Source organism: Alosa sapidissima, chromosome 5, assembly GCF_018492685.1.
Source record: "Alosa sapidissima isolate fAloSap1 chromosome 5, fAloSap1.pri, whole genome shotgun sequence".
NCBI classification, from domain to species: domain Eukaryota; kingdom Metazoa; phylum Chordata; class Actinopteri; order Clupeiformes; family Clupeidae; genus Alosa; species Alosa sapidissima.
Genome location: NC_055961.1, coordinates 12,535,100 through 12,546,626, shown reverse-complemented (window position 1 = coordinate 12,546,626; position 11,527 = coordinate 12,535,100). Strand labels below are relative to the sequence as shown.

General features: G+C 42.1%; 2 protein-coding genes across 2 annotated transcripts; one reads left to right on the top strand and one right to left on the bottom strand.

The window, feature by feature from the left end:
- Positions 1 to 187: 187 nt before the first annotated feature.
- sept4a (septin 4a) lies at positions 188 to 9,504 on the bottom strand. The gene is made up of 13 exons (XM_042091131.1): positions 9,216 to 9,504; positions 8,948 to 8,952; positions 7,490 to 7,795; positions 6,622 to 6,718; positions 6,353 to 6,439; positions 6,140 to 6,263; positions 5,076 to 5,210; positions 4,583 to 4,700; positions 4,321 to 4,422; positions 3,558 to 3,654; positions 3,087 to 3,249; positions 2,492 to 2,591; positions 188 to 1,851 (listed from the first exon to the last, which is right to left on the bottom strand). The coding sequence occupies exons 1-13, from the start codon at positions 9,262 to 9,264 to the stop codon at positions 1,780 to 1,782; spliced, it is 1,455 nt and encodes a 484-aa protein (XP_041947065.1). The 5' UTR covers positions 9,265 to 9,504; the 3' UTR covers positions 188 to 1,779.
- Positions 9,505 to 9,846: 342 nt separating this feature from the next.
- Positions 9,847 to 10,813, top strand: zgc:110222 (uncharacterized protein LOC550336 homolog). The gene is made up of 2 exons (XM_042091134.1): positions 9,847 to 10,433; positions 10,561 to 10,813. The coding sequence occupies exons 1-2, from the start codon at positions 10,175 to 10,177 to the stop codon at positions 10,791 to 10,793; spliced, it is 492 nt and encodes a 163-aa protein (XP_041947068.1). The 5' UTR covers positions 9,847 to 10,174; the 3' UTR covers positions 10,794 to 10,813.
- The last annotated feature ends 714 nt before the right edge of the window (positions 10,814 to 11,527 follow it).

Genomic DNA, 11,527 nt, shown 5'->3' with positions numbered 1-11,527 from the left:
CACTCACCACACACCAGCTTGAGTTAGAAAGTGAGGGACACGCATTGTATTTTCCCACTGACTTATTCAACAGAACCTGACTAACTAGATTTACTGAGGCTTATTTTCAGTGGTTTTGTGCTAGTACATGCTGAAATATATGTTTTAAATCAAAGTAAATCTAAGAAAATTACAAAATAAAAGTAGCTACGGTAGATTCCATTTGTCTAACCATAACAAATAGGATATTTATTTGATAATGAAAGTGTTAACATTGAATTAGCATTTGTGGAAATCAACTGAAACTGAAATCATCCTCATACAAAATCTCAAACATTTGATCTCCTCTAAAGCAATCTTGTAGGCTTAAACTGTAAGGACACTGACAGTGGAGAGAGATCTAAAAATACTACCAATAACTTTATATAAAAATGTTCAAAGACAAAAAAAAGATAAACACGACCATTCTTATCCTATGTGTGCTCTGATAAAAATGGAGATGGACAAAACTCTCTACTACCATATTAGTGTGTTCTTGACTGCCAAAACAGCAACTGACAAATATAAAACATGGCTGAGTCCCACACAGGTGAGATATTTCAGGAAGCCAACTCAACAATTTCACAGCCTGGCACTGGTTCACAAGCTCATTCCTATTCCTTTTGATGGACAGGTGCATAGAGAACCTGTGTTGGCATGAAGCAATCACTATGAATGTCCTTAGAAGACTTCATCATTTATACACTCACCAAACCCTTTGTATAAACCCTGTGACTGGCTTTAAGTGGTCCAGGATTAGCCATAATATTCTGAATCTCTAGAGTGATAAATGGCTTCTTAAGCAAACTAGGGCTGCAACTAACAATTATTTTCATAATTGATTAATCTGCAGAGTATTTCTTGATTAATCGATTAGTAGTTTGGTTGATAAGACTAGCTCAAACAATAATTGTTCTGGGGATGTTTCATTTACTTCCAATTTCCAAGGGGTGTACCCAGCAGTTAAATTAAACTTAAACTGGTGTATTATACTTCTAAACTCAAACTGGGGCAGCAAAAGCATCTTTCTTGTAAACGAAGGTTTTAAATGCTGTTGCTTACTCAATTCCAAAGAAGATGATACAAGGCATTTAATACTGATGGCATCAGCGCAGCCACTGGTTGTGTTCAACAGCACTCCTAACCATGCTGATCTGTCTGTCACTGTATAAAGCCCCCCCCATGCCAGATAAGTGGTTGTGATTGGTTTTCAGTGACTTGCCAGGTGGATTTGCAATGCGCTTGCAGATTCGTTTGGATTTACCCAGGCTACTAAGGCCAAAGAACTCAAGCTAAAGCCAGAGGGAGAGTGTCTTCAGTGTCTTGCCTTGTTTTTGTCCACATGCCATTAAAATTTAGTTTACCGTCCCAGAGCAGTGAGTAAACCAGAAAATATTCAGGATTTAGAAGCTGGAATCTGAGAATTTGTACGTATTTTTATAAATTTGCTCATCCCCCAATTAGGCGATTACCTGAATAGTTGGTGAGTAATTCAATAGTTGACAACTAATTGACAATAAGTTGTTTGACTGGCGATTAACTGTTGCAGCCCTAGTTGTAACTGCCATTTATTTCACATGGTGCATGGATTCTCACAGCTAGTGTTTAAGTAGGAATGAGAGTAGTTTGGGTCTCCTAATTTTTATTTCTGTCACAAAAAAGTGTTTCCTTCTATGCCAAAACAGTTGTCTCTTTAGCCCTACCATATGTCTGTGTTAGTGAGCTGACACTTGGTGATGGGTTAAATGTAAGGAGGAGTGTCTAGAACCCGTCTTTGTGTGCGAGCTGCATCTGTTCCTGGATCCTCTGAAGAACCTCCTGCATCCGCCGCAGCTGCAGAAAGGAAGAGAGGGGGCTGATTAGGGTAGTAGATAACACACACACACACAAACACACACACACACACACACACACATACATACATACATATTCACACACACACACACACACACACACACACACATACATATTCACACACACACACACACACACACACACACACACACACACACACACACACACACACACACACACACATACACACACACACACACACACACACAAATACACAGGATATACAAACAAGTGACATACCGTACAAACACACATACATACTCACATACCCTGTAGGATGTTCAAAAAGCATTCTAAGCCTCCCAGCCACATTTTAATGGAGACCCCCTGCACTGTACCAAATCTCTTGCCAGAGGCTGTTCGCCATAATGAAGGCCCTTGGCAATGCAGAACACACTCTCACAAAGCAGGTGTCTGCAACAACACACCTCGGGTTTTGTTCCTACAGAGTTCAGTCTTCTTTGAACTGCACGGTGACAACTCTTGCCACCTAAAATTTAAAGGTGACTCCTCCAAGGCCTTTATCATTGGCTATGCATTTTGATTCTCCTGCGAAATGGAGCAACTCCATTCACTATCTGTTTGATCAGGGGAACACGGGACAAGCAGCAGCACACACCTCTTCGTCCTTTTCCCATATCAGCCGCTCCGTCCCACTGTCCACTGGCACCAGTGGGATTGGCAGGTCAGAGACACTCTCCCTCATTCTGCTGCACAGGCTAGAGGACACACACACACACACACACACACACACACACACACACACACACACACACACACACACACACACACACACACACACACAGACAGGGCCAAGACTTCTTATTTCTTCGTAGTGCTAATAAACACAAACTAGACTTTAGGAGAGATAGAACTGGTTAAGGGTTTATAGCGCAAAACTTATTGGGTATTTCAAGTCACATCATGAAAAGATGACCCTTTCACATTAAAAATCTGTATTTCTAATATACTATTATTCATATACATTTTAGGAAGGACCAGCCCAGTCGAGAATTATGTAAAATACAGGTATATGTGGTCATTCTGATATCTGAAATCTTTGAAAATGTTCCAACTCTAGCCTCAGTTGGGAAGCAGCCCGTGATTTGGCCACTGAAGTGCAGCATGTGATTGACAGCAGTGACTGAGGGTGTTAGGAGGTGCGGTATGCCTGTGTGGACACCTGACTGGACTCGCCCTAGCCTTCCCCTGACCTGCGCTTCCGCTCCATCACCACCATGCGGGTCATGCTCTGGATGCACTGGGCCCGGTAGTTCTCGTAGTGGGTCTCCCGGGTCACATCCTTCAGGTCCTGCATGTGAGTGCGCACCAGCATGTTCCGGAGCTTCAGGAAATCCGAGTGAGCAGGATTCTCCACTGTGTCAGACAGCAGACAAGAGTTTTGAAAGCAGATGCCACACAGAAGGTTTACTGGTAAACATATTAGTTATAATGTGTGTTACTTATGAACGGCCTGAGAAAAAGCACTACTGTGTTTCAGGAGACAGTTGGTAGGCTTTGCATTCTTATGAGTACATTGTACATTTTATTCTGCCTGTGTGTGTGCATAAGTCATTTTGCTTTGCATATCAAAAGTCTTTACATATGTTCTTTTCATTTGCATATTTTGCTTTAAATATGTCGGCTATCTGTGTTTAATATGTAGGCATACCCAACTTACATACCTTCCACGACACCCCATGGATACATGCGGCCTCTGAACCTTCGGCCTTTGCTCTCAAAGAGCATGTTGCTGCCTATCACTGCAAATGGTAAGCTTTCCTATGGGTAAGAGGCATAATGAATCATTAATATCACTAGTATTAGGGAAATATCACTGGTGTAAGACTGTACCCTCCAGAATTATTGCCACCTTTGGTAAAGTTGGTTAAAAACAGTTGTATATATATATATATATATATATATAGTGAGGGCTCTGTCGGGGATCAGTGCCCCACATGGCTACAGACAGGCCAGCAAAGGCAGATGAGAGGCATAGTATTGGATGGGCGGTACTACCTAAGAGCAGAAGTAACCTGTTTGCCCATTGTGGAACGTTGTGTTGTGATTTTGTTGAAGTGGAACGTGGCTGAAGCGATTGTGCTACTGGAAGATACGACGGCTGGAACAGGAAAGAGGGCCTGAAGAACCGTGAACAACCCACCAAGACAACCAATAGGGCTGGGTGACCAGGTCAGTGTCAGGGACTGACCTCCCCACTAACGTTGTCCTGTGTCTCTCTCTCTCTCTCTCTCTCTCTCTCTCTCTCTCTCTCTCTCTCGCTCGCGCGGGAGGGAGGGGGAGGAAGTAGCGAGCTAGCTCTCTGTTTTGTTTGAAAGTCAGCAGAAGTGACGTTACCCAGCATCGCTTAGAGCACTTTTAAATATAATCTGTAATTAAAAATATAATATTAATGGCTACCCGACTTCCTCTGTAAGAGATAGGCACCTTAAGTTCTCGATCCTGCTGCTTGAAGTCCTCATCCTCATCTGAGTCACAGTCAGGGAACTGGTAGATACGGATTCCAAGCTGCTCGATCTCTTCTCGGATCTGCAGCGGCCAGAGTGACAGACCAGTTACACACACATACACAGATACATGCATACAAACACACACACACACACACACACACACACACACACACACACACACACACACACACACACACACACACACACACACACACACACACACACACACGCACACACACCTTCATCTTTTTCCTCCTGATTTCAGCTGGAGTGAGACTGTCTGCCTTGGCTAGGACAGGTACGATGTTGACTTTGCCATGGAGGGCCCTCATGAACTCAATGTCCAGTGGCCTCAAACTAAGACATGGTGAGAGGCAAAGGTCAGTTACGCATGTACTAATGTACAAAAAAATCCTTTGGTCTCTTAGCTCGGTAGTCTATGCTCAGAACAATTCTATAATGATCAATGTAATGCCAATAATTCTGAATAAAGACACTGATATCTGACCCTGGAAAGCATCACAAAAATGTCACTGTCAAAGATTTTCTTTACATTGAAAAAAAAAAATCAGTGATTACAAATGCTTGTAAATACTTGAAAATGTGAAGCACCTAATCAATCAATGATTGAATTTCTACATTTCAGTGAAAACTAGTTTATCAGATATTTGATTATTTAAACAGAGGTTTCTTAGTTGTTGGTGTGTTTTCAGTGCTGACTGGAGATTGTACCCATGGCCGTAGGGGGAGACGAAGTAAAGGCAACAGTGCACACGGTTGTCCTGAATGTTCTTCCTGTTCAGTCCACTCTCGTCCCTGAAGTACTGCTCAAACTGCTGGTCAATGTAGTCCTCCACTGCCTTCCAGCTATGTATGAATGCACAAAAATAAATAACTGACAAAAACTACAACTATGGCTCACATACTCAAGTACCACATCACATTTGCTAAAACATGAAACAATAGTTCAATGTTCAAAGTTCAATGTGAGTGAATGCTTATCTACTTGCAGGATGCTGAATGAGTGCCAGAGAGAGTGACGTAGAGGAAGAAGGTTAAGTGTCCTGGAAGAGCAGGAAGCATGGCGGCTTACTATGAAAATACCTTTCTCAGACATTCCTTGGGAAAGTCATGTGTTGTTTCAACTCTACTTACGTACACTCAGTATCACTTTAATACAGCCTACATAACAATTGTAAATTACAAATGAAGACAAATATGTAATATTCAATTTGTGAATGCAGCCTCACACTTGCACTACCCTTAGAGTACATAAAATAGAATAATTAAAACACAGGGCCCTTATTTAAATGCTGGGCAAAGTGGCAAGTCTGAAATCTGAAGTCTTGCTTAATAACTGTGTAAAATCTATTTGCAAATTTAGTACAATGACAAAGATCCTATGCAAAAACAGCGGTGGGTCAGCTAAAGTCATGCCCTTAGTTCAAGCAGGAGAACTTTGCTCGTAGACTGACTGCACCTTGCCCTGCATTTAAATTAGGTCCCACAGAGTGCTTCTGTTTAACAGGAAGTGCATTTTGATCAGTTAGCACAAAAGCATCTGACTGGTTACAGTTGGAGCATTTTTGATGAAGAATATAATGATTTCCCTCTCAGAATAAATTTGTTTCCCTTCACAGTAGAACTTTTCATCATTTTCATTGTGAAACAAAGATAAAAAGCCAAAAGATGAATTTGTACACCTCTTTTTTTTAACTAATCTTTTCCATAGGTGCCAATACATGTGAACATTGCCACGAGTGGTTTAAAAGGAAATCTGAGAAAAAAATGCATACCACTCTGTATTGTTGACAGCATCTCCAAAGCCAGGTGTGTCTACGATGGTTAGCCTCAGCTTGACCCCCTTCTCCTCAATGCTGACCGTGTGCTTGGTGATCTGCACTGTCTGCATGATCCTCTCTGTCAACAGACATAAGATGTGAAAATGTGGCTGACAACTTCCGCCATGGTCTTGTGCATGCTTAACAATGGTCTCTCATCTGCCTTACCTTCAGAATTCAGCAGCTTTCTGTCTCTGTAAAGGTCTGTGAGGAAGAGGCTGTTCACAAGAGTTGATTTCCCTAGTCCTGACTCTCCTAAAATAGACATACACACTGTTAATACAGCTACTAGAAAAGGCATACTGATAACATTTCTCTAAGACATCTCCAAAAACATCAATAAGATCTATAATTATAATAGCATAATGACTGTAAAGATTTTATTTTTGTATATTTGTATATAATGGCCTCTAGGTCCAGTTAAACAATCACATTACCTGCCACCATCAGCGTGAAAGCAAAGCCTTTTTTCACAGACTTCCTATGCACTTGATTTGGCAGTGTAGCGAAACCTACATATTCCTTATCTTGGTCCTAAAACAACAAACATTAAGAACAACTCTCAGTCCACAGATTTCAGATAAATTTCAGGCGTGATCAAGAAAAAGTTTACCAACCACTCCAGATCAACGACTCTCAGGTGGAAAGGGTAGAGAGTTTTAAATATCTTGGTGTTCATATTTCTGAAGATCTGACTTGGACCAAACATGTTGATTCACAGCGTGGTATGGAAACAGCACTAAGCAGAACCGTAAAGCCCTAAAGGGAGTAGTGAGATCAGCTGAGATCAACGTACCACCAGGAGTGCACTACCCAACCTAGAGGAAATATGCATCAGGATATTAAAGTCCAGCGTAAAGAAAATCACCAGAGATCCCAGTCACCCCAACAACTGCCTATTCTCTGCCCTACGCTATCGCTGCCTGAGGGCCAACACAGAGAGAATGCGTAGAATGCGGAAAGGTTGTTATCCCCAAGCTATCCGGATACTGAATGAGGACTGTAGCAGGAGCACACGCATGTTAAACACTTCATGCCCTTTAGACATTTCTTCTTCTTCTCTTCTTTTTCTATTTATTTCCTTATTTATTTACACATTGCACAGCCATGGAGATAGTGGACAAAGCATTTCACTACATATACTAATTGTATGTGATTAATACATTGAATTGAATTGAATTGAATTGATTTGTTTGTAGGAGGTTGTACACTTTCATGCAACTCATTCAAAAGCACTGTTATTGGGGCTCCACAGTAACCCTCAATAATCAATCCGTTTCCTCTGGTTGCTTAGTCACAGGGTACCTCTGCGGAGTCGTAGGGGTCATATCTCCCCCAGGGGCTTTTGGAGCGCGAGGGGCTCATGGTTGAGTCCAGGGAGCTCATGGAGCTCAGCTGGGACCTCCGCAGGCCCTCCATCTCTGTCTCCAGGTAGTTCCGGCCTATGGAGCCGCTGGCACGAGTCGGGGTCCCGGGCGTGTGTGGGCGACTGCTGCCTTCCTTGATGGGGACGTCGCGGGGGAACGTGTGCCCCCCTGCCCGTGGGGGCAGGTCCCGCATGGTATAGGCCAGCTCGGCGTCCTCGGAATCATCGATGGATAAGTTTGACAGCTGGTGACCAGGAGATTTAGAGTCAATTCAGATACTGGGCCTTAATTTATTGCTGGGCAAATGCAAAATCAGTCTCTGAGTAAAGCTCTCATGCATGAACAGCATCATGTGATGTGAGACAGCTTATAGCTGACCCAACGCCGTTAGTGCTTTGGCTTTTTCTTATGGTATTAAATTTGCAAATAGATTTTGCGTAGTTGTTAAGCAAGCTTTAGTTAGACTTTAGAGTTTGCTCTTTACCCAGCTTTTAAATTAGGGCCCAATTTATCAGTAGTAGTTTTAGACACAAGTGTTTTCTAGGCGACTACATCTAACAGACAACATTGACATTTTCTGATTGAGATATATGCAAAAAGGTAGGTGCGGGATTACAAGAAACACACACTTGTACACACACACTATAGCCTACAGCAGACCAAACACATAGCTGAAAAAAGTAAACACTTCTAAGGGCTGTTGACTCGGCCCGGCCTTGTGCGCCTCCAAAACTAAGATCCCATTAAGTCATTACATGTGAAGTCATGGGCATGGGCATCAACCAGAGAGAGAGAGAGAGAGAGAGAGAGAGAGAGAGAGACAGAGACACAGAGAGACAGAGACACAGATACAGACAAGAGCAGCAGAAAATACCACTCCATTGTCCAAGTGTCACTGTCTAAATGTGTTTACCTATGAAAAAGCCCATTTAGTTAGCTTAAGCTATTGTGCTACTCAGTGAGAGAATTACTCTATTGTTCAAGATATATGGTAATGTATGCTGTAGTCTACTGCTTGCTAGATTATGCATATCTTAACCTTGGGCAATAAAAAAGACTTGAGGGAAATGCAGGACATCCAAATCTGAATTTCACAAAAACTGTGCACACACCTGGTGAGTAGGCCTACTGTTTCCTCTGTTAGCACAACGTGAGTCTGTGTCTTACATGTCACTTCCAATTACCCACAACCCCATTCCAGCCTAGTTAATTCTCTAGCACTAAGCTCTGATCTCATCCTGCATCCATGCTGGTGAAGGTAGGGAGGATGGGGGTTGAGGAATGACTTTTATGCATTCTGTAGGCTACATGTCTACTATGGCTATCTAGAGAGGAAAGCATTGGTACAGTTAAGCATCAATTTGCACGATCTAAACTACTTTTGCAAGTGTCATACCTCAGCTTGACCCAGAAGACAGTAAAGAAGGCAAATAAAGTAGGAAAGACAAGTCACACGCAATTAGTCTGAATGCGTGTGTTACAATGCACAAAACTAAAGGTGAATTGTAGTCTGTGACATAGCCTGGATTACTAGATATTGATTGACCATCAATCATTATTTGATTATATTATTATTATTATTTGATCATAATATTAATTAACTAATTATATGCGCTTCGATTAATCGATATTTGTATCTCACATTTATTATTTACGTTACTCACCTCGTTTGTAGGAGTTCCTAAACCGATGGGCTGATGAAGAACGTTCCATTCTTAGGCTGCACAGTGAAGTTTATAAAGTCATAGAACGACGCTGTTAACCTTGCAGACAGACAAGGTCCACTTCAGAAACTCGACGTTCAAAACTACTACTGTTACGGACAGCAACCTAAAATAATTATACTCTTCCATGTAAATACAACTCTAAAATGAATCGGCGCAACTTCATTCCGTACAGTTGCCCCGCTGACCGGCGGCAGCGCTTGGGGCAGGTGGACTGAAATGGATTGACCTACCGTTCGAGACGCATGTATGACGTAGGCAACTACTAGTCTTTTTCCACATTTACATGATAGGCCTACTATAGTTGTCAGACATGCATACTGTAACAACACACTTTAAATTGCGCATTTAAAATCGTATCCTATGTGCTTAGAAGTATATGTGTGGTGTTTGATTAAAATATATAATTGAGTTTTTCTTGTATGGAAAATGTACGTCAAATATACATTTTTATAGCGGCCTGCTTTGTGAATATGACACTCAATACAGTGAATACAATAAAGTGACCTGCTTTGTGATAAGGCTATACAAATTACCGTAGCTGGAGACTTTTATTATGATAAACTCGGAAGTTAGAGTCCTATTTCCTCGTCAACAGTGTTGCTTGGAAGAACTACGGCTGGCTAGTTGCTTATCTTGTTTGCTGTCCTGTGTATGTGACCTTAATTGTCTCGATAATGTACATTAATTGATTTTTATTTATCAATCTTCTTTCGGTTCTAACTGGGTTGTCTGATTACATCAGAACAGTTTTGTCTGCGCTCATACGCCAAGCTCCTCACAAGCACCAGGTCCATCACCTAGACAGAATTTTTATGTGCATTCAATGTTTTAAACAGCCGATGGAATTCGTTACATGTTTCAACAGTTAATGCAGATTGTAACCACAGATTTGTAACATGACTTTACAAGTAGGTTGCCTATCCTTTAGACAGCCCTACGCAGGCTTTGTACTGGATGGAGTGAAAACTATTGAGACGCGTTGGCGACCTCTTTTGGCTGAGATGAGGAACTGTACTCTGGCCATTCACATCGCGCAGAAAGACTGGGAATGCGATGAGTGGAGAAATGTGCTTGCAGGGCCTTTGGGAATGGACGGCAGACAGATACAAGAACTTCTGGATTCTGGAGAAAGATTTGGCAGAGGAGTTGTTGCAGGTTCTTATTTTCATTTGATCAATTGCATGGACGTTATTCAGTGCAACCAGTCATAGGAATGAGACAGGCTATTTCATATAAATCAAAATCTCCCCAAAATGGTTTCTGTTGTTCTTTGACTCAACAGGTTTGGTGGAGGTTGGGTACACCTGGTGTTGTCCTGAAGATCAAACAGAGGTTGAGCTGAAGGAACTTGAGAGGGCAGCACTTCTGACAGGACTGTCCCAGAAATACCTCACACGTCTGTCCAATCCCCGCTGGCTTCAGCAGCCACTCTATGCTCGAGGACATAAAGATGTATGGACTGTGGACATCCCAGTGCAGTTACTCCCCTCCTCTTCTCTGCCAACAGCCCATTAAATGCATTACAGTTAAACCATTTTATCTGTCTCTATAATACATTTGTTTCATATGTATTTTTAAGAATATTTTTATATTCATATTTCACTTGATCTTATTGACAAAGAAATAAGCAAGCCAGAAATTATAGAATGGCTTTATTATTATTATTATTATTATTATTATTATTATTATTATTATTTCCAAATGTATAAATGTAAAAGCACCAGAAGAATTGTGAAAATATCTTGCATCTGTACTAGAGTAAACCAGAATCTCAACTGAATTTGCTGGATAGTCATTACTGCGGTTGAGTGTTTAGTGTTGCAGCTGCTGAGTGAAGAGTGGTCATAGCCATCACCTATAGGGACAGGCAGACTGCCATCTGCCTCTGGTGGTCGTCTACACCCTGACCCAGGAAGTAAAGGGGCTCCACCATGGTCGTGGCCTCAGGGGTCGATTTGATCATAGACTGGGGGCTAGAAGTGGATGGTGCCATGATGGAATCTGCTGCCAGGGTTACTGGCTTGTTGCTCCTTTTTGCCCTGTATGCCATGTCAACGTCTGTCATTTCACTCAGGTGTTCAGAGCTCGGACCAGGGGCTGAGATGCATGTTTGGAAAGGAGGCGTCCCTGTGGCTGGAATGATCTGCCCGGAGCCTGATGGGGTTTCCTTTGGGACACTTGCACCTAACTCCTCCCCGAAGTTGGGTTTTCTCTTCAGGCGTCTCATCAACTTACATAGCAGGTCTGGG

Bases quoted from the DNA above. Each gene is read 5' to 3' on its own strand.
- sept4a (XM_042091131.1), bottom strand. From the start codon at position 9,264: ATGGAACGTTCTTCATCAGCCCATCGGTTTAGGAACTCCTACAAACGA. The intron at 6,440-6,621 runs GTAATGTGATTG...TGTCTATTTTAG, and splicing joins TTTCACGCTGATGGTGGCAG to GAGAGTCAGGACTAGGGAAA. The intron at 1,852-2,491 runs GTGTGTGCTGCT...TCCTTTCTGCAG, and splicing joins TATGGGAAAAGGACGAAGAG to CTGCGGCGGATGCAGGAGGT.
- zgc:110222 (XM_042091134.1), top strand. From the start codon at position 10,175: ATGACTTTACAAGTAGGTTGCCTATCCTTTAGACAGCCCTACGCAGGC. The intron at 10,434-10,560 runs GTTCTTATTTTC...TTGACTCAACAG, and splicing joins TGGCAGAGGAGTTGTTGCAG to GTTTGGTGGAGGTTGGGTAC.